Source organism: Phascolarctos cinereus, unplaced genomic scaffold (genome assembly GCF_003287225.1).
Source record: "Phascolarctos cinereus isolate Bilbo 61053 unplaced genomic scaffold, phaCin_HiC Scaffold_5;HRSCAF=322, whole genome shotgun sequence".
NCBI lineage: Eukaryota > Metazoa > Chordata > Mammalia > Diprotodontia > Phascolarctidae > Phascolarctos > Phascolarctos cinereus.
The window spans coordinates 21272329-21295297 of record NW_027555958.1 but is presented as its reverse complement, the minus strand read 5'-3'; the positions used below and the strand labels follow the sequence as shown (position 1 = coordinate 21295297).

Genomic DNA, 22969 nt, shown 5'->3' with positions numbered 1-22969 from the left:
GCCCTGGAAAGTCCCTTCTTGCTTGTCACCATCTTCCTCCATTCCTGGGCTCCCAGGATGCACCGTGAGCTCGCAGGGTCTTTGCCTCCTCGTAGGCCCAGGTCCTCAGGCTCAGAATGTTCTGTGGGAAGAGTCCTGGAGACCTGGGTTCTAGTCCTGCGTTGCCACCAAGGAAGAAGCAAGTGCCTAGGTGGTCTGCCCTGCCCTCAGGAAGCTCATAATCTGGTCAAGAAGGGACTCATATAGGAGAGACAAATAGCAGATGAGGCAATATGGTACGACTTTGGAGAAAGAGGAGAGATGAGGGGGCCCCTGTCCTCTCACCTCTGACCCTAACCTAAGGATCCCCGGCCTTGTCCTCTACCCTTGTGATATATTCTGAAGACTCCTCATCAGCCCTCTTCTGTGTGACCTCCTCCTCTCAACGTGTCTCCGTTAAAATTGCATCTTTTTGAGAGCAAAGCCCACTCAGCCTTCAGCAAAATGCTTGCCCTATAGCAAGTACTTAGTAGGTGCTTTTCTAACTAACAAGCATTTATTTCATCTCTTTTCCACCTTTCCCCAGTTAAAAAATGCAAAACAAAAAACAAACCCTTGTGACTAATATGCTTAGTCAGGCAGGACAAATTCTCCTATTGGCCGTGTCCAAAAGTATCTACCCCCTCCTGGAGCCCATCACCTCTCTAATCAGGCAGTACGCTTCATCATTCATTTATTCATTCATTAATAATTGAGTCCAATTATTACTCATTTTACCAAGGAGGACACTCAGGCCCAGAGAGGAGCAGTCCAAGGTCACCCGGCAAGGATAGGCCCAGCTTTTTCTATTACAACTCAGTGCCTTCCCAGGGGCTCCTCCAGAGCGGCAGGCCGTGGCCTGCCCAGCAGGGAAAGGAAGATGCCCTCCACTGCCTGGCAGATAGCCACACAAATTCAACAAAGAGGCACTTGTGCGTATGTTGGAGCAGGGGCCAGACCTTGTGAGAGGGCCCAAGACAGTAATATCCCAAGATCTAGAACTGGATAGGACCTTCGAGGTCATTTTGCCCATCAAATCAGGAAGTCAGGCCCAGAGAGGTCGACTTGCCAAGGTCACACAACGTCGCACCAAAAACTCATGGCACCGCATTGCTTCCCTCGTTGTGGATGAGACTTGACCAGCTGAGGGGAAGGTCAGAGCCTCCTCACTCACATCCTGGCCTGGCTGATCCTGTGCTCATTTGTTCCCCCGGAGACTCTGTTTTAGAACACTCGCTTCACAAAATATCTGTTTTTACCACTCGTGCCCACAGCAGGCCCAAATCCTCCGAGGCGGCCAATCCTCTTCCCTTCTCAAAACCAGAATGCCGTCTTTCATGGGGCATTTAGAAGGTGACCCAGCACAGACATCAACCAGAACTGAGATTTTAGGCTTGACCCAAATAAAACCGCACGGTTGACTGCCCAGAACTGCAACGGCTAGTGATGAGTGGAAACCACTCCAACCCAGGCCTCTCCTTCCTTCTTCCTGGACACGGGGTCCTGAGAGTGGTGGGCCCTCAGCGGACCACCAGCTGCCTATAGATTTGGCCAGCAAGATGAAAGTTTGTTACCATCCCTGGGCTTTTTATTTCCATAAAAAGAGGGCTTAGCAGTGACATGAATAACAACTAAAAATAGCTAACATTTATGTAGCACCTACTAGGCGCCAGTGGCTATGCTAGGGCCTTTACGCATAGTATCTCATTTGATCCTCATGGCAACCCTGGCAGGCAGGTAACTGAGGCAAACTGAGGTTAAGTGGCTTGCCCAGGGGTGCCTGGAGGCCACATGTGGCTTTCTAAGTCCTTGGGTGTAGCCTTTTGACGGAGTCCAAGTTCTACAGAACAAAGCCTTTTATTAAGGGGGATTTGTTCTGTGAAGTTTAGATTCAGTCAAAGGGCTGCACGTGAGCACCTAGAAGGCCACATGTGCACAGCCTGGGGCTGTAGGTTCCCTATCCCTGGTCTTGCCCAAGGTCACATAGCTAGTAAGTGCCTGAGGCTGGATTTGAACTCAGGTCTTCCTGACTCCAGGACCAGTGTTCTATCTACTTTGCCACCTTGGTTGCCTCAGAAAGTCCTTCATTTAATAGACGAGGAAAGTGAGGCCCAAGAGGAGAGACTTCCCAAGGCCACACTTGTCGTAAGTGGGAAGAGCCAGGACTGGTATCCAGATTTCTGATTCAGTCCAGCCTCAGTCCTCCCACTGTACCCCACCATCTCCTCCAATCCTTTCCCGTTTGCTCCACTGAGGCCCAAATTCCAAACTCTCAGACTCACCAAGGGGTTAGGAAGCGGGGGTGGGGGGTGGTGGTGGTGGTGGTGGAATTTCCATTTCCCAGAACAGCTGGTCCCTGGTGTGGGCTCAGAAAAGGAAAGAGAAAGGCAGAAGAAAGTGGGCAGGAAACCAGGCTTGGACCTGCCCAGGAGAAGGTGAGCAGAGGCTTATGGTCCATGCCACTCATCTCTACGCAGCCTCCATCCCCATCGCTCTGGGGATGAGGAGACATGTCCAAAAAGTAAGGCAGGGACTTTCCACAGCCCTTTTTTTTTTTTCATGTTATAAACTTAACAAGCACCAATAAACTTGAACATTTCTATATACAAAGAACAGAAAAGAGAATTTATATATGGAACTGAAATATATATGGTTCTTAAAGTACATATTAAATTTAAAATAGTAGTAACAACATTGTCCTATGTTCCCTGTTGCACAGTTTTGCTTCTGTGTATTTTTGTTTCATAACAATCCTCCCTCTCTTCCTTCCTTTCCCCTTTCCTTCCTTCCCTCCTTCCATCCCTCCCTCCTTTCAAACCAGTTCTGCCAATTCACTGAGAGAAATGATTATTAAGAACCAATTATGGGGTTTATCCAGGCTTTTTCTCTGTCCTATTTCCTTGTTCGAAGCCCACCTTTTGAAGGACCTTACTGACCTCCGCCAAAAACCTACCCCACCTAGACCATCTTATCCAGGTGAATTCCCATCCTCCCTGTTCTCCTCAGGTTTGGGTGGGATACATTCTTTGATTAGATAGCCCAAGGCTGGGCTATTTAGAGGACACATCTCCCAGCCCTTCACTAGAATGGTTCCATCCCTCATTGTAATAGTCATTCTTCTCATCAACTGTTAAACCAGTCAGAGTTGATCACCACCCTCAGGAACACCCACTCTTCCGAGGGCATGTAGGCCACCGCCATGATTCATCCTTGGTCCAAGACTGAGACAGCCAAGTGACCATCCTTTTTATCAATAAAATGTTAGCATTATTAATAAAATGATTAATTACCCAGAAAATACGTCTTTTGAGCCTTTCCTGGTCACATCACTGAGAGTCTTGGGGCCCCGGTTTATCACCTGCCAACGTTATGGGCTTGAAAGGGGGCTGGGCCCCTTCCCACTGCTGCCACCTGGTGGTACAAAATGATAACACCAGAAAGCAGTTGGATGTACTGTATACTGTTGTTGATTGCTTTGGGAGACCCTATTTCCCAAGGAACTTGGCAGGTGAGAGTGTCAGGGACTCTTTGCTCACATCCTGCTCTGCTTGACTATGTGGTCAGTTGTTTTTAAGTCATTAAGACCAGGCAGGAGACTGGAGCCTCCATTTTGGAACCTGGACTCTGTAGTCAGAGAACAGGAAATCTATTTTATTCTATTCCATCCCTCATCACAAGCATTTATATTTAAATATATTTTTGTGGCTATCTGTCGCTTTTACATCACCCAGATTTATCCCTATATCTTCCCCCTTCCAGCTCCTGAAAGAGCTGTTTTTTTGTTTTTCGTTTTTAAAGAGGAAGAGAAGAAACATCAGCAAAATCAATTAATGTACTACAAAACATGGTTGATTTCTGTTATCAATGCTCTCCCAGGCCGCACTCACTTTTGCAGACTGAACCCCCAGAGGGCAGCTACTATGACTCTGAAGGGTTCTAGGGGTAGCCCTGAGGGATCAGGGGTAGTATTTCTGGTACTACAGCTTGTGAATGCCCACCGGGGTGCTGTCAATCACTTATTCAGAATTAGCTTTTACAAAGGCATATTTACTAACGTGGCATATAGTGAAAACAGTTGGTATACAACATCCCCCCTCACATTTGTGACACACTCCACCACAAGTATACACAGAGACCAGGGGAAAGTGGACTTGAGCTCAGAGCACTTTTGGGCAAGAGGGTAAAGAAAGTCTTTTTGATGGAGTGAGTCCTCCATATGCTCCCCTTTGGGATGGTATAGCTTTTCTGCTGGGTTCTTCGTAGAATCCTCCAAGATCTTTCCTCAATAGTTTTTCGTTGGCTTTGGATGCAGATACTGCCCAACGTCAGCTACACTAGGACATCAGTTCTTCTGACCCTCTAGTCAAGTGGGGGTGGTGAGTGTTTGAGGCTGGATTTGAACTCAGGAAGATGAGCCTTTCTGATTCCAGTCTGGGCACTCTATTCGCTGCCCCACCTTGATCCATGATCCTATTATCTATTAAAAAAAAACCTCAAAGCCAGTTTATTACTGTAACAGCCAACTCCATTCTAGCTTTAATACCTTCTGATATGGGTCTTGTGATTTTATCATGCCCTGTGGCCCCGTGACTGCCTTCATACATTCTTTTTATCATACTTAGCGAGAGATTAGAGAGCTGGACTAAATTATCTCTAGACTCTCACCCTGAATCATGCTATTTAAAGATGGCACCAGGACAGGAAGAAGGTCCATTTAGCTCAAGTAGAGAGCTTCTCCAGCTGGCACGGGATGGTGAATTTTTAAGGGAAGAGGAAACGTCCCAGATTCTCACTGCTATTTAGGAAAAGTCCTCGGGTCCTCACTCAGAGCCTGAGACGACTTGCCTCGGAAGGCCTGCATTCAAGACTCAGAGCCTTGCTTAGTCTGTGAAATGAAGATCCCATTGTACTATCCCTCCTCTTAGGCAAGATGGGAGATTCCAACGAGATGGGCATGGAAGCCGTTTGCAAAATGCAAATGATGTTTCAATGGAAGTCACTGCTGTCATCTGGTTTCTTGGGACCATCACTACCTCTGGAATCAGAATCAGAAGACATGGGCTTGAAGCCCGCCTCAGATACTACTTGAGTAATGCTCGCCAAGATACACATGATCTCCCTGGGTCTCAGTTTCCACATCTGCAAAATTAGACTAAATGATGTTTTTTTTTTTTTTTGGCTAGGCAATGGGGTTAAGTGACTTGCCCAAGGATTTTAAGTGACTTGCCCAGGGTAAATGATATCTAAGATTCCTTCCAGCTGTGCAATTATGATCTTGATGAAGAGGCTGAGGATTGCTTAACTGATTGTTAAAGGATTAGAAACACAGCTAACAGGCAGGATACAGAAAAACTACAAAAACCTGACAAAAGACCTCAAGCCACATAAAGTCAGTCAGTCAATAAGACTTTATTAAGTGCCTACTACGAGTCAGGCACTGTGCTAAGGGTTGGGGGATACAATGAAAGGTGAAAACTCCATGCCCACATCCTAAAGAAGGGTGGGGCATGTAAATAACTATGTACATAAGAAGATTCATACAGAGGGAAGGCACTAACCTAGGGACAAACCATCACAGGCTTTGAAAGCAACAAGAGACCATCGTGGTCACAGCTATGCAGACCCCAATCATGTCACAGAACCCTGAGACACCAGCAAAAGTTACTGCCATTTTCTCTATCTCTTAATGGGCAGTAAAGAATGAAAACTGTTTTAGAACAAGGACAAGATGAAAAACATCAAAATAAAAGTCTTGGTGCTTAAAACAGCTAAGCTTTATCTGAAGAAAAAAACCAAAGAAACAAGAAGTATGTGAACCTTTTGCCTTCAGCCACATAAATAAATGGGCTGGTAATTGTTTTTTCTTCCTTTTAAATATAACTTACCTTCGAAGAAAGGCAGTTAGTGTAGGAACCAATTCTATTCCCCAAATTAAATACCCAAGAGCCCTCTACTGTTGGAATACTATACTTTATTGTTTTTAATACAGTGATACAAATTATACAGGTTGGTTACAGAAGAGAAATCAGCAGTAGGTTATAGAATGAGGTACGTTAACTACTTATTTTGGTTCAATTAATTCCAACGTCCACAAAAGGAAGGTTCTAAGAAGCTAGGAATACACACGCAAAAGCCTGCCAGCCTCACATAGTGAGAAACAAAGGATGCCTACTCCTATGCCAGACAGAAACTTCACGACTGGTCTTCGGTTTGGGCTGAAGCCAAATGTCTTTCAACAACCACCCTAGAATCTTAGGGATTCTAAAGGGGTGAAATGTCATGTGGCAGCAAGGGACCGGATTTGCAATCAGACCACTCGGGGTTGGGTCTTAGCTCTGCCACCTGTGACCTTGGGGAAAAAAAAATCAATTACTCTCCGGCCATTGGACTCGGCTGGCCATCTAAGCCGCTGGAGCTCATCTACCTCTGAGTCTATGATCCCATTCAACTGGCTGACACCATTCAGAAAAGAAAAATGCTCCAAGATCCTTGGGGGCCCTGGCAGCTTTCTCCCATCTACCCACCAGTCCCTTTTCATCATTCAGAGAAGTTATTTCTGTGCATCAAAGTAAATGTATGGAGGGAGGGATTCTCTAAAGTCTGGCTCACGGCTGTGGGAATGTGTGGACAGACCCAACAACACATATAACACTTCTAAGTCCTGAGGATCATGCTCATCTGTTTCTGTTACGGCCCTGACTACGAACCTAAAGAATGCATATGTGATTTCTGGGCCCAGGGTAACTTTCCCAACAGTCCTTTGTTAAATAGGGAGTTGGAGTAAGGGAGGAGAGACAGGGCGTAGTCCTGGGTTCAAGTGTTCCTCTGATATAAAAGGGCAGTGTGACACTAGTGGTGGTTGGAGCAGATGGGTGGGTACTTTAACCTCAGTGCCCCTGGGCAACTTTCTTAAGACTCCAGAGCAGATGCCAGTCTTCACTGGTATAGTTTTCTCCCTGGAGAGATTCTTATGACAATGTAATCGCAGGTCCAGATTTCCCCACTACCACCATCAAAAAAAGAAAAAAGCATCCAATTTCAAAGGGAAGTGTCAATGCCAAACTGCAGAGGGCCTTTAAAGAAGTTAGAAACTGCACAAGGCACAAAATTCAGCCCTATCATGCTACAAATTCAGCAGCTATCAAAGTGAAGGGAAAAAACAAAAACAACTCAACTAAGAAAAAATCCACCTTCTTTCTAGCCAGGGAGTCCGGGATTCTCCAGTTTCTCTCCATTGCTATTGCTTCTCTCCAGATCTTGTTCACTGACCTTGAGGTTTAACTAGTCCCAAGGAAGAAATTGCCAAAGGACTTTCTGTACCTTTTCCACCCCCGGGGAGGCCCAAGTGCTAACAAGCTGGAAGAGCCCAACTGGTCTTCTACAAGGATCCACACGAGCACCTGGAATTCCTCCTTCCTTACCATGCATATGTATCAAACACTTCCTTCTTCCCCCTCCTCCCATCTGTGCTCCACCCCAGCGCAGACCTTCCACAGGGCCAAGCTGCTTTTGGAAGACAACACTCACTTTTAGGTGGACTCTTTAGCCATGGGTCAAGAAGGAGCTTCTAAGAACTTCCTGCTAGAAACTGGAATTCAAGTCTGTCACTGCTCCAGAAAAACACAGCCAAAAGGCAAATACTCAAAGAGTGAAGTGACTAGGGTAGCTCTTAGGAGATGATGGGGATTTCAGTCAGGCAGACAGGGCCAGTGTCAAGTTCCTAAGATTTATTCAAAGAACTTCAACCAACAGTGACGCTTCACCTTCAGCTCTAGAGTGGCAGATCAGAACGAAGGGGCAACAATCTATAATTTAATCCATTGCTATTATTGGAGATGTTGGGGGGAGGGGAACACGTGCATGAAACAGCCTAAGAACTTTCATCTTCACCCCAAGATTTTGATAGCTGTGCCAAGAACATCCTCGTCACTTCTCAATGTCAAAATCTGAGTAGAAATCAATATCCTTTAGTTTATAAGCAACAGGTTTCATGAGCCAGAAACTACCTGCAGGCTTCCTTTATTAAAATCTTGTATAGGCATTCCCTATACTCAGGTACTGAGAAACAGAAGTCAGAGGGAAGCCATTTCCCTGGAGCTGGGGAAGAGCTTCAGGCTCATTCTCAGATATTAAGGAATCCTGGAAGACTGGGCTACACGAGGCTCTCAGCCTATATGACTTCTGGACCAAGTGCTCCTCACTACCTCTCAAGTTCCACAGTGGACATGTAATTCCTCAGCTTTTTCTAAAACTCTCTCCCACTTACTACAGTAACCATACAAAACAGTTTTAGGGTATCAGACCCTGGTTCCTAAGTAGCTGGCATTTCATCTTTCGAGGGCGGCTGCTTGTTTTCCGGTACTAACATTCTGACTCCTGGGACCAAACCCTTCCATCCAGTCTAAGGGGCAAAGGGCTGCTTCAAGCTGCATGTACTATTGTGACCACAGGCAGTTTCCGTCTTCTCTCTGGACCTCATTTTCCATCCCTGTCAAACAAGGGGGAGCTAAGATCAGATGACCCCTGAGATTGCTTTCCAGCTCAGTCTAGGATCTTGTTAGAAAACAGAACCTACATCAAGGAAAGAAGCTCTCTCCAGATCAGGTATGTTCATTATGAGCCTTGAACTTGATTGAAAGGCTGACACATCTTATAACTAAAGGGAATTGAAAGTTTTTGCCTTAAGAATGACCAGGCAATCAAGTTGAAAGGGTCTGCTTCCCCTTATTTAAAAAACAAAACACTTTTCAGTAGGGTACAGTCATTCAAAGGGGATAGAAAACTTTTCACCTTCCCAGGAAAGCAAAATCAAAGATCGGCAGTGGTAAAAAGGGTGGTGGGGGAATCTGACAACTGGTTAGACAAATCCCTCCAGGAAGTGAACCAAATGAAATCTTGTGCCAGGTCCCTTCCTGCTCTGAGCCCGAGGCCTATCAACTTTTAGTGTTCTTCTAAGCATCTTTGTAGGAGAGGCGCCTTCTAGGTGCATCACCCGCTTTCCACTAGGCCTCCCAGCTAGAAGGCGATTTCTCAAGTTTTCCTGTACCTGACATTTGAGCAAGGCTTAATGTTCTCTATAGTCTCTGCTAGGTGTGTATGTATATGTATCATATATAGAGATAGAGATATATAGATAGAAGGGCCCTTCCACGAGGTCCATCAACTTGCAACCAGTTGCAAACAATCAGACCAATCACTAAGTCCGACTCTGAACATCCCAGCTAAGGCAGATTTGAAATTTCTTCCTAGCACGAAAATTTCTCAGATAAAAAATCATTGCTCCCCCTTCTCCCCATCTACCCCGTTCTACCTCCATTTTCTAGCCCAAAGCTACTGCCAGATTACACCTGAAGGTTATGCTTCTGTCTGGTAGAAACAGCTTCTTTTCCAACTTCAGAAAAAAGAGAGGGTAGACAAAAAGCCAAAATGAGATGTTTGCTCCGATTTAGTTGCTAGCTTTTTAATTCATTTCTCATTAAGTTTTCCGCCATTTTCCAACATCAAAGTAAGAATCACAACAAATGTCATAAACCATTTAAACTGGACCTTCTCTTTCAACTAAAAACTAGGTAACAGAAGTTTTAGCAATAATCCATGGTTTGCAGCTGAAACACTGAGGGAGACTTATAAATAAAGACCGCATTAAAATATTACTTAAGGTTTTCTTTTATTTAAAAGATCATTCACAAAATACCATATCCATAAATTTACTTTCTGTCACGAAGCAGAATGGCTGAAGTGTTTGGAATTCCATTCTCACATTTAAAATGCAACTGGATTAACCAGAAGTTGGGGCCTTTGTTGCTGTTCTTAATCTTTTCCACATTGAAGATGTAAGCAGGTCATCGGAAAGCATCCGTTTTGATTACAACCACATAATGCATGTCTTTCTTAGATTACCTGTTGGTGTTACACAAATGGTTTCTTATCTTAGGAGCAGAGCATGACAGGTGGAAGGAAGGAAGCAGGGAGGAGGGGGAGGAGGAAGGGTCCTGTAAATTGCTGTAACTTGGAAACAAGGATAGACGGAAGTGGAGCCAGGAAATCAGGAGGCAACAATGCGCCGTCTGAGTGGACTGAGCTAAGAGGCCACGGTTCCCAAGAAACCCTGACTCTGCTGGCTTCCTTTAGCTACTGGGATGCCCAACCTAAGCTTTGACTTTTATTCTCCCGAACATTTTGCCACTGGAAAGCAAACTCTCCCCCGATGAGCCTTCAGGTTCTAAGAGGTACAGGTCTTCAACTTTAGTGCTAGCCACGAGATGTTTCAAGGTTCCTGACGAATCTCAGTGAGACACATCGCCAGATCCTAGGGTCGGCTCTCCTGACCCATTTTAAAAAATGATGACAGGGAGTATAGCATCTCACTATCGACTATTTACACTTGGGGACAAAGAAATACTGGGGCTAGATGCCAAACACGTGGCCAAAGGCAGTAAGTTTTACACTCCTTCCAACACAACACAAAATCAACTTCATCTGTATAAACCTGCATTTAAAGGTTACTTACTGAACATGTAAAACTTAAAAAAAAAAAGTGTAATTTTTTAAAAAGCAAAGACTCAATGAGCATTTTTTAAATGTTCAAATAGGCATAGATCTGCACCGCTGTGCAAGCCCCCAAAGCACCTCATCCCCAATGAGATAAAACCAGATAGAAGTCTGCAACAGTTCAACAAACACAACCCTCTAATGTGCCTAATAAAAGGAGCTCCCTAGTAAGGATTTAGGTTTGGGCAGATCTACAACTGACAGACCTGTGGGAGTGAAGCCAATTAATTCTCTAGGGTAATAATCCCCATTCTCCCCATTTTATACAGACATATACTTTTAAATTTGATCCTATTCTGCCCTCATTACATCTGTTCATGGAAAGGAACTGGGGAGTGAGAGGGAAAGAAAACTGCCTGTGAACTGGTTGGAAGGACTACACCAGTGTTTGCTCCCTCGCCTTGGAGAGGGCACCCAATTCTACATGTAAGTCAACAGACGGTCCAACCTGTTGGGGAGTTTTTTCCTATTTGCTTCTTTGGAGCCACAGCAACCCAGAACCAAACATGCAGGTCAGAAGAGAAGTGAGGAAAATCCAAAGGAAACAATACTGGAGTTTTAACAAAGTCTAACCAGTGTTTCTAAAGTAAAACAGAGAAAGCTAAGGAGGGAAATGGAGCAGCACCTCATCCCTGGGAACTCCCACCCTCGCTGACAATGACAGCCTTCACTCATCTGCAAGAAACCATGCGCTGCGAAAACGAAGAGGAAAACAGGGAGGGGAAAGGTGGGAAGGGAGGGGGCCAAGGTGGTGGGGAAAAAAACAGCACAAAACAGGCACTAGATACAGCAAAGCCAAGAACGTACTAAAAACCACTTGTTAACAGCTGACATGCATTCACAAGCTCTGTGTTTTCAGTTTCAAGAAAGGAGGAGGACAAATGTCAGGTGGCAGGAACGGTAACTGCAGGGTTGACGTCCAGAGTAATGAACTCTGCTGCTGTCTTGCTCAATCACTCTCCCCCCATTCCCTCCCAACCTCGAGCTCATTCTTGCTCTTTGTGAACCACTTCCTCTCGGGGCCTGGCTCCACCGAAGATAGCCGAGTTGGGATTGGCTACTTGATTGAGGGGGGTAGCAACTGTTCGAGGCTTAAGCTGAAGACGGGGCCTCTGTGCTCTTTCCTCTGGAAAAATAAATACAACAGCATTTATAAAGCATGAGTCCCCTGCCAGGACATGACAACCACAATGACAGCCTGGTGCCAGATCACTTCACTGACAGCAAAACTACAGATCCCGAGATGGCTCCATGGGAGCAACCAATAGGCAGGTGCTTCTCCCATTAAAGGGCACACTCAAATCTGACTAGGGTGTGACAATTCTTTTAAGAGCTTCGGGTCTTAGGAAGAGCTAGTTCTTGCACATGCCATGGTCTGCCACCTGCACACCAGCATTATACCTTCTGTTGGTTCTCTGAAATCCATCGAAGAGCCCCGAAGAGGTGGTCCATCTCTAAAGCGACTCCCCATTGGGGGACCGCCCGTTCGCCGGTCTCCTGGGCGACTGCCTCCACCTCTGCCTCCCAAGAAGTCATCCTTGAAGCCTGGACAAGGGAGAAATGAAACATCAAACAGCTGCTCAGATCCAGCACATCCTCCGTGCATCTTTATAGTCAAGCTTCTGTGTTACTAAAGTGCATCCAGGGATTTGAGGACCTGTGAATGGCCTAGAGAAATCCCAGGGAAGGAAACAAAACTGCCTCTGCCTATGCAGGTCAGCACACTCCTGGTAACCGGTTATCTTAAAAGAGCTGCCTAGAGCAGTGGGGTCAACCTCAAACACAAACAGATCCCTACAGGCTGCATGTTGACTTAGAAAAGCACAAATGAACAGTATCCATGTTGTATCATATTTTTACTTATCTGGTTAAAACATTTCCCAGTTGCATTTTAATCAGCAGCCCAAGGGCCTAGAGCCCAGAAAAGGTTAAGCCACTTGCCTCAGATCCCAAAGCCACCAAGGATGTGTGAGAAGTGGGCTCTCTATCCACCAGGCCAGAGTACCCATGTAGAGCCAAAACAGTCTAATATTAGATCTCTAGGGAACTTCATCTAAGTGATATCTCCAGAAGCTAGAACTTTGGATTTCTCTACTTAAGCTGCTGCAGTAAAATAACCAATTTGAAGCTTCTTCCAATTAGTGACTACTCCACCTGCCTTCACACATCTGTGAGCAAAGGGAAAGTGACAAAGGTGCCCTGAAAGACGGGTGCAAATCTCCTAAGAGCCCTTGCCTGCCCTCCCTGAGCTTATGGCAGCGACAACAGGGATAGGAGAGGCCCCAAGCAGGGCTTATGCTGTTTCAACATGGAGAAACCTCAAAGGAAAGGGAATCTAGAAAACGGACTGGGAAAAAGTTAACAGCAAAATTAAAAGCTTCACCACAAATCCTCAAGTGACATTCCCTCTATACACAGCAAAACCTTGGAAACCATTCTCTAGTTGAATAAGCTTATGGATCAGGCAAACCCCTTTCTTTTGATCAGAAATGTGCGGAAACAACGTAAAAGCCGCTGCCACAAAGCGCTGTGTTTCTAGGTTTCTCATTTAAAACAACAACAACAACAACAACAAACCAGCTGCTCTGCAGATCAAGTGCAGCCCCTGGCATGTTCTGCCCACAAAACGCCTTCTGTTAAGAAAGTCACAGAACTAACGTGGAGACGCTGCATCACACCCTTCACTTCACTTTCAGAAAAAACTGTTATTGTCAGGACAGTTTTGAGGACGTTTGAGTGGGACTCAAATTTCTTCTATCAGTCAGACATTAAGTGCTCCTATATGAAAGACGTGTCATGAGACCTAAAATGCTCCTGGAGCCCTCCCGTCGACATACAGGAGGACCAAACGTTGTTTAAAAAATTATTTTCTAGGTAGCCTGAAATTGGCACGTCTTTAATCTTCAGCAAAAATAACTCAGGAAACATGGTATTAAAGTAATATGGCTAATTCTCTTAAAAGTCACCAGCACACCACCAAAGGAGTCCGCTTCAGGGGTTAAACACTGAGGAGCCAGTCCTGCCAGTTGGGAGAGGGGCAGCTGGAGTGAGAACACGAGCCTCTTCCCCTGAAGATCTTTTGGGCTGTGAACAGATGCAGTGCTGATGGACAGCTCCAAGAAGCCAGGCACAGCCTCCTTCACAAGCAAAGATTTTGAAAACCACAGGCCAGAGAGCTTCCCTTCCCTTTCTGGTATGATTTTATAATGTACTATTTTAAAGGTCCTCCATGAGAACACCTGTCTAGAAAGAGAAGCAGTGACCACAAAAGTGTGCAGATTCAGCAAGAACAGCTCGTCGTGTGATTTTTTTTTGGACAGTCTGTTGCTCAGTTGTTTCAGTCAGGTCTGACTTTTCATGACCCTTCTTGGGGTCTTCTTGGCAAAGATACTGTAATGGTTTGTCATTTCCTTCTCCAGCTCATTTTACAGATGAGGAAACTGAGGCTAATAGGGTGAAGTGACTTGCTCAGGGTCACATAAGTAGTAAGAGTCTGAGGCTGGATCTGAATTCAGGTCTTCCTGACTCCAGGCCAGGAACTCTATCTATAGCACCATCCAGTTGCCCTGATGGACAGTTACTCTACAAGAAAACCAAGGGAATGCAGTAGTTCAGTTTTCTACAACACTTTTCCCAAAGGGGCGGCTAGGTGGCGTAGTGGATTGAACACTGGCCCTGGAGTCAGGAGGACCTGAGTTCAAATGCAGCCTCGGACACATAACATTCACTAGCTGAGTAATCACTTAACCCCAATCGCCTCACAAAACAAAAACAAAACAAAAAAAACCTTTCCCCAAGGACATGCTTTCCTCTGGGAAACAAGACTGGTGTGGTTTAGACATCACTAGTGCAGTCAGATGGTTCTGGAACTTGGAAGGTCTACAGTGGAGTGCCTGAGGAATCTGTGCTTGGCCCAACACCATGGAACACTTTCATTAATGACAAGAATAAAAGTGTGAAAGGATGTTTAGTAAATGTTCAGAAGAAACAAAGCAAAAAGGTCTGCCTAGCTGATACAAGAAATGACAGAATATCTACCAAGGTATCAGAGGTGGAATCTAAAAGGATGGAATTTAATGACTACATGTAAAGTCTTAGATTAGGGGGAAAAAAAAGGCTTCACTTGTTGGGGAAGAAGGAGATGGTAACAAAGCCGATAACTAAATCCGGCAGGCCTGAAGGCACATCACTTCAGAGACAAGTGTGACCACACTGGCAGTCAGAAAGGTAGAAGTCATCCTCTGCTGCCCACTGGGAGGCACAGTGTCCAGGAACAGGACGGAGATGGGCCTGTTATCTTTTCGGCCATATGTGGGGCATTGTGCTCATTCTGGGGCACACCACATTTTAGGAAAGACACCCACAAGGTGGAAAGTTTCCAGAATGGTGATGACTGGAGAATTTGCTTTATGACCTGGGGGGCATTTCTGCTGCAGCTGCCACTGAAGAGGCAAGCCACTCTGAACTATTCCTGAGCAGCTGCACTGGCAGAAAAGCTTTGGCACATGGTTATTACATTACTCTGTGTTTTTGTGAATAAGCTCACTTGTGATTGGTAGGGATTATGGGAGGGAGGGGAGAAGGGTTTAATCCGTGAAATTATTCAGCCCTGTATGAAGTGGAGATGGATGGATTTATTTAAAAACAAAACAATTTGGCTAACTGCCTCCTCAGCACTAGAAAGGAGCCAGCGTCAGGTGCTTGCTCTGGATGGGTTTTGAGAAAGACCTCAGTCGTGGCAGCATGGGACATCATTCTCCCCACTCTCACCTCAAGGAACCAATGCCAGGGGCCAGCCACTGAATGACAAGACACTCACAGGAGCAATGGACATAAATAAAGGTACCAGGGTAAGTGTAAGAATTTAAATCTAATACCAGAATTAAAGTCATCCCGGGAATCCCATCCGCCTCTAGATTCTCGAGAGCCACCCATTCCTGAGGAGAGACAAAGAGAAAACGGATGAGAAGAGCTAACTAAACAAACTATTGTTTGCCCTAAATGAGTGCTGACCAGAAAACTTTAAAACTGGGAAGAAACCAGCCAATAAAGAAAACAGCTGGAACCAAGCACTGGCTGATCATTCCAAGGACCAAGCTTGGCCATTCACTTCCGACTCCCAGGACGTGAGTGAGTGCTCTTCCTTCCCTTCTTTGAAGACTTGGGGGTGATGGGGTAAGAGCCCTGCATCAAAACCATCAGACTCAGGAGTTGTGGTCGTTAGTTTTGCTGAACTGTCTTATTATGTGGTCCACATCTGGAAACAAAGGAAGGGATGAAGGAGCTACCCCAGGCTTGGCTAGCCTGGTCCTCAGGCCATGCCCAAACTTTAAGCCTTTCTTGACTGGTAGGACTGTCAGGGTGAACCTGCTTGCAGGCAGGTTCTGTGGGATGGCCTCCACCCCTGGAGACTGGTCAGGTAAGGGCCGAGATTTTTGGCATCTCTCACCTGCTTCACTACCTGTGGGCTGAGCTGACCTCTCCCCATGCTCCAGAGTAACCTGCACAGCCCTATCGGACTCACGCCTACCCTCTGCCCTGATTGGAGGATAGGGCCATAAATGCCAAACTTCTATTTAAGGAGAGAGCCCAGCTGCACTGCATGTGGACTTCCTCCCCAGCACTGTCTTCCTCCGAAGACTGCGTGCTCTCTGAGGGAAGAGCCTTCTTCTTTGTATTTGTATCCCTAGTGGTTAGCACACTGCCTGGCACAGCTGTTGCTGTTTAGTCGCTTTCAGCCACGTGTGACTCTTCATGACTCCTTGGGGTTTTCTTGGCAAAGATACTGGACTGCTCTGCCAATTTCTTTTCCAGCTCATTTGACAGATGAGGACACTGAGGCAAACAGGGTTAGGTGACTTGCCCAGGTCACCCAGCTGGTATTTGAGGCCTTCAGGTCTTCCTGACTCCAGGCCGTCACTCTATTCTCTGCACCATCTAGCTGCCCTACAGCGTCTGGCACACAGCAGGCACTTAATATTTACTGACAGAGCAAAAACGGCTTTAATCCCTCCTGTATATTACAGGAGCTCGTTAATCAGCATCGAAATGCCTCAATAGCAAACTGCACACATCCTGACTCAGCGCAATACCAGTTAAGCTTTTACAATTAGTTTTTAAAGAATCACCTCTGTCATCTGGTCCACCTTTCCTGAATCCAAAGCCACCTTTATCTTGTTTTCTACCTTCGGCAATGTCCACTCGAAGTGATCGATCACCCAACAGCTGGTGATGAAGAAAAATAGTGTAAGTAAACCACAAGAAAAAGTACTACAAAACTAAATTGGCAGAAGTTAATCTGAAAATATACTTACCGCACCATCATAGGTCAAAGCTTCCTTAAGGGAATCCACCTCATCGAATTCTACATAGCAAAATCCTGTAAGAGAAATCCCCAGTTCATACTAGTATTCGTAGGTTAACAGTAGGAGAGGTAAGCTTTCCTCTTTTCAACCTAGGAGGACTTAAAACCCAGCCCCATGTGAGCAGACTGCTTTCCTCCACTTGTAATATTGACTTCAAATCGTTAAAGTATCACATTTTCACACGGCTAATATGGAAATGTTTTGTATGACTTCACACGCATAACAGCTATCACTCTGCTTGCTTTCTCAATGGCTGGGAGAGAGGCAAGAGGAAAAGAATTCGAAACTCAGAACATTTTCTTAAAATGGATGTTAAAAATAAATAAATTTATAAGGTTTAAATTTTTTAAAAAAGATTAAAAATGCAAAAAAAAGTATTACATTTTCACATGTTGACAGCTGTAGCACTATTATGTCTAGACTTAATTATTTGGGACACAATATTCCAACTTTAAGAATAAGACCAGAAAGAGTGGCTTATTTTAGGTTGAGATTGTGTTTGCCAGTAGAAACTGAAGTCTTGGCTGGCAAAAGAGAATAAAAACTGATATAACCTCAGAATATGGAGCTAGAAAAATACTAAAAAGTTTATCAATGAGAATCCCCCACACCTTGATGAGAAAGGTCAATTCATCACTTTCCAACCCTCTGTTTGATTGTGATATGAGTAGTAACTTAGGGGAGGCAAGAGGGAAATCAGAAGGACCCAAAGACTGGAACAGAAGCAGCCTGGAAGAGGAATCTGACTCCACAAACTGAAGTCAAGGGATCCAGCTGTCTCCAGAGTCTTGGCAAACAGAGCAAGAACATTCCTCCCCCATAACCAGCCCCGGCCCCCATGTCAAGGCACCTTCCATGAGCTTGGCTTCCTTACTCTACCTCTAATCATTCCAAGTTCTAATGGATTATTCTCTTTCATAGCTTGATCACTTCTAGAGTTAAAATTTTGAGAAAATATTACCTCAAAAAATGAACGCCAAGTGACAGTTATTTTTGTCATTGCAGAGAATTAGAAATAATCTACATGCCCAATAGTAGGAAAATGGCTGAATTATGGGTTCGAATCCTGCCTCTGACACATACTGGTGGTGTGACCAGTGGAAATCACTCAAGCTAAGCCTCAGATTTCTTTCCTGTACAATGATTAAAACAAACAAACAAAGCCTCCAACCTGGCTAGTGTCCATCTCCCAGGGCTGCCGGGAGACTCAAATGAGACAGTGCTTTGCAAACCTTAAAATGCACTGTCAGTGGCAGCTGATGCTTTTCTACTTTCCATCTCCACAGCTCTATACATGGCTGTCAGCTTGTGACCCCAAAAATAAATAAATTACAACCTGTCACCTGTAATCATTCACTTCTTGGCCACCTTGGAGGAAGCACATTAATAAACTGGAGAATGACCAGAGGTGAGCAACCAGACTGGGTGGTTCAGAGGAAGGCACAGACAGGTCTCTTCGAGGATAGGAGGGGCTGTGGGCTATAAGAGAGAAGACTCGTTCTGCTTGGTCACTGAGGGAAAAATGAGGAGCTGTAGGTGGAAGCTGAAGAGAGACACACAAGAGACTGACTCAAAGGAAAACTTCCTGGCAATGAGAGTCTTTCCGCCAAGGCTGGTTAACCAGTCGTCGGTGGTTCTGTTCAGGCCTGGCCTAACTTCTGCTGGCTTGGTCCCCGTTCATGAGGCACCACAGGAGGAGTCCAGATGGGGCAGCACCCCCCAAGTGAGGCCCAGTTCAACAAGCACATGCCTTGTGCCTAGTGTGGGCCAGTACCAGACCAGACCCGGCCCTCAAAGAGCTTCCACTCTACCAGGGATAGGTAGGGCGAGCACGTGCACAGACGAAGTAAACAAGGGAACTGCACCGTGAAGCACAAACTAAACACAGGGAGGTGGCGGGCCCTTCAGTTCAGCCCAGAAACCCCTCTAAGCATGGTGAGGGCACAGGGGTAGCTAATGGCACAAAAGCAATCGTGCTCTGTCGGGCTGCAATGTTGAGTACATGAAATAAATCTGCCAGTACAGGCACAAGTCCGATTACGAAAGGCTATAAACACAGCAGAGGAATATTTTATCCTGCAGACGGCAGGCAGGCACTTGAGCTTCTTGAGCAAGGGAGTGATACAGTGTTTTAGGAATACTGATGTCGCAGCTGGGGGAGGATGTTCTGGTGGTGTTATAACGGCCTGTGAGAAGGGAGAAGCAATGAAAAGGAGGAGAGGTAAGGACGCAGACTCAATGCGTCTGTGTGAGGCCTGGGTGTCGGGCTCAGGAGCACCTGCTTCCAACAGCCACCTAGATATCTTCCCCAGAGAGCCGGATATCAACGGGGAGAATCTCAGAGTCAGATTTTAGCTCAACATAAACAGGCACAGCTCCCTGACAATCCGGACCACCCAAAGGGGATGGCTGCCTCGTTAGGTACCAGTGCCCTCTCACAGGGTGGGGCACAGTATTCAAAGAGGATTACCGCTTTCGGTAAAGGCTGACCTTTGGGCCCCCATGATACCAACATGATGCTTTTTTATCTATGCAGATGTGTATAAACTATGCAAACTATTCTGAATATAACTCTAAAATGATTATAAATATTGATCCACATATGATATATAATGATGCACCATACAAATACTGATAACAGCAAGCATCAGTGCAAGTCAAGAAGCATTGCTTAACAGGAGAATGAGTCACTAGCCAGGCACACACCAGACAGAGCAAGAGAAGTTGAAGAGAATCTCAGGGCAGAGACACTACTGAGTGAGGGTCAGAGGTCCAGGAAAGGCTTCCTGGGGAAGATGGCATCTGAGCTGAGTCTTCAAGGAACCCAAGAAATCGAAGATGAAAAGGTGAGGAGGGAGAGCACGCCAGACCCAAGGGCCTCAAGAGGGTGCTTTTAATGAAATAGAGGAATGTCAACGCATAAAATGCCTTAATTTTTCGGACTTTATCCAAGTGTTCACCAAGATCTTCTGTCTATCCATTCATTTCCTAAGCATCTTTCTGGACTTTTTTTTTTTTTTGCTCCTCACACCGATTTATTTATTGCTGAATTCCATGATGTCTATAGACTAGAATTCAGACGTACTGCTCCCTGTGTTTGCAGGGTTGCCGGCTATAAAGGTCTTTGAGCAGATACTGATTTGGGTTTGGAAAATGCTCTTAGGATAACCTGCTAAAAAGGGAAATATCAACGCCTGTCCCTTCCCAATATCCTGTTTTCATGGCTGTGCATTCAGGAACAACCTGTTAAGTTCTCCTTCAACTCAGGGCACCAATGGTTATGTATTGGACAGCACTCACCTGACTTTTTCCCATTCTGGCTTCTCTTAAACCAACCCTACAGTTAATGTGCTGCTTTCTCTGTCCCAAAGACCCCAACCTTAGGGCTGCAAAGGAGCTCAGACTTAGACCTTGAAGCTGGAGTGGGCTTAAGATGAACACAACTGGAGGATCCTAGTGGCAAGGTCTAAATTGCATCATTTTTCTAAAAAGTTCCACTCTAAAAAGTGTTGATTTATTTAAGATTGCCACACAGGTCAAACTTGGGGCAGATACCATGACTATAAATGAAAATTTCTTTTTACAAATACTCAAATAGCTGCATTCATTGAAGGTCCTCAAATGAAACCACACAGTATGCAAAGCATACAGCCGTAGTCAAAGGAACAAAACATACTGTCAGGCTTAGAGAACTCTGGCTGACCCGAAATAAACTTTCCAGATCACTTCACAAAGACGTCACCAACAGACTACATTTGTGCTTCTTGGTACTCACCTTTAAATTTATCCGTTTCTTTATCCCTGACTAGCCGCACACTCCTTACGCTGAGATCCTTGAAGATCGCATCTATGTCTCCCTGAACAGTATTGAAAGGCAGATTTCCTACATAGGCCGTGTAAGGGGGCTCTGTCGGCAGCTCCTTCTGACTCCGGGAACCATGGCCGCCAGCACTACCACGGGACCTAGGAAAGAGCAAATACAAGTCAAGCAAGATGTTTGCTCTGGCCTACCGAGCCGGGGTCAGGAATTGTAACTTCTATTCTGTCCAGCTAACCCCCTAAGGGATTCAGAGCTGAATGGAGGCTTGGGTCACCTAGCCCTTCCTCACTGAGGTCCCCAATGTGAAGTGACTTGTGCAGGGTAATGGCTAGTAAGTGTCTGAGGTAAGATTGGCTCAAGTCTTTTGAAGTCTACTATCCTGGCCACTCTTCCAGCTTGGCGATCATCTTGAAACCCATTCTCTTTGAATCTGGCATCTCTCCACTCCCCCAATTAAAGAAGAACCCAGTGACTTAAAATGAAGATTCTACCACTCAGCCTTTCTCCTGTTACTTGTTACTGTGAAAGGTTAACCAAAATATATTCTGTAAATTTACTTATTTGGGAGGCAAATTAAATATAGCACAATACCTTTCCCTGACCAACAAAAACTTAATTCTTCAACGCTCACAAAAATAGTACTATAAAATTCGTATCTAGGCACGTATTCTACCTCAACCTTATTAGCTTTTACTAACAAACCCTGGCACAGAGCAGTAATTAAAGACTGATTAAAGGTGAAAGGCTTCGGTTTAGTGGGCTGCTGCTCAGCTCTCCCTGTTGTCTGACAACTAGCTCAGGGGCTGGAGGAATGATCTTATTTTCCTTCTCTAACAGTCTGTACGTTAATTTCTTTTTTTGGATACTGGGAAAAATACATAAAAATCTTGGAAAAAAAAGAAAAGCGCCTGCCCTTGTTTCAAGACTTAGTGCTAGGGGTTTTTTTTTAGCCTCATCGGGGGCAGGATCACTGGAGTTTCAGAGAGTTCTCCTATTCTGGTGGTCACTGAGTTGGGGGCCACTAACCTAGCTCAGTCTGACCCCAGGGGGCAGAACCAGGAACAAAGACAATGCACGAAGTAAAAGCCTCCCCAGAAGGAGGGCAAACACCACCCCCACTTAAAGCAAAGACTGACCACTTCTCGAGGTGCTTTGATACACAGAGAAGAGAGGGATATATTCAGAAATGATATGCAAGTGGTACTGATGAAAACAGGATAAAAAACTTTTAAAGACTAGAAATTTTGAGCACTGTGACTCTATTTTTCATACATACAACAGAAAAAGAAATCCAAAGCCTGGCATATCAAGTAGGTTAAGTTCGGGTGAATGAGCACACACTCAATGAGGAATACTTCCCAACAGGGGCCCAGGAAGCCTGAGAAACACAAACCCAACACACCACACTGCTGTCATTAAAAACAAAAAACCAGGCCCTGCTTCCATCTACTTACTATTTCCACACTTGCTCTTCCAGGCTCCCTCAGCATCCTCCCACTACCCCAAAGGCCAAAAACACCTAGAACACCTCAGCAAAAGGAACTCTGAAGTGTCGGTAATTAGAGTTCAGCATCAAACCTGTGATTCTGTACTTGGCCAGGGCTGCTCCTTAAATGAAACACACAGCTCTCTTCACCGAGTGGGTGTAACTCAAAGCCAAAGAGTCTAAGATACAACATCAAGCTTTTATTCTGAAGGCATAATAGCCACTTAGGCCTCAATCAAGTGCAATCAGTGGGGAGAGTCACAAAGATATCTGATAATACACACTAATGTAGTTTAGGAACCTTACAGTGACACACAGGTACACACATACAGATATAGACACAATCTGTATTTGTGTGGAATTTTATGGTTCCTGAAGTGCTTTAATAGGCATCATCTCTCCTGATCTTCACAACAGCCCATTAAAGGACATGCTATCAAGGCTATTAAACTGATGAGAAAACCAAGGGAAAGAAAGGCCAGTGAGCTGTGGGCCCGTGACATGCCACGGTTATTCAATATCGAGCCAACATTCAAACCCAGAGCGCCAGTCAGCACTCTAGCCATTCTACCATGGTGCCTTGCAGCCTTTAAACAAATCTTTAAAAAATTCCTGGTTTAGGAAGCTTCCACTGAACACAGCTCCCCTCGCAAGCAGCTCAGTGCTTGTTTTGTCCCTTCTGGTCTTTCGAGGGTTCTGAGGGGCACTGAGGCTAACAGGGTCACTAAG

General features: G+C 45.3%; 1 protein-coding gene across 2 annotated transcripts in view; it reads right to left on the bottom strand.

Moving 5' to 3' along the window:
- Nucleotides 1–9666: 9666 nt before the first annotated feature.
- The window catches only part of EIF4H (eukaryotic translation initiation factor 4H), a 32536-nt gene continuing 19233 nt past the window's right edge, over nt 9667–22969 (bottom strand). The window contains exons 2-7 of one of the 2 annotated variants that reach the window (XM_021005573.2): nt 20710–20897; nt 16884–16948; nt 16698–16794; nt 15447–15506; nt 11971–12114; nt 9667–11695 (exon numbers count right to left, since the gene is read on the bottom strand). In XM_021005573.2, the coding sequence (XP_020861232.1) occupies nt 11556–11695; nt 11971–12114; nt 15447–15506; nt 16698–16794; nt 16884–16948; nt 20710–20897 (694 nt within the window). In that variant the 3' untranslated portion in view covers nt 9667–11555. The remainder of the gene's footprint in view (nt 11696–11970; nt 12115–15446; nt 15507–16697; nt 16795–16883; nt 16949–20709; nt 20898–22969) is intronic. The other variant, XM_021005574.2, reaches the window with a different exon arrangement.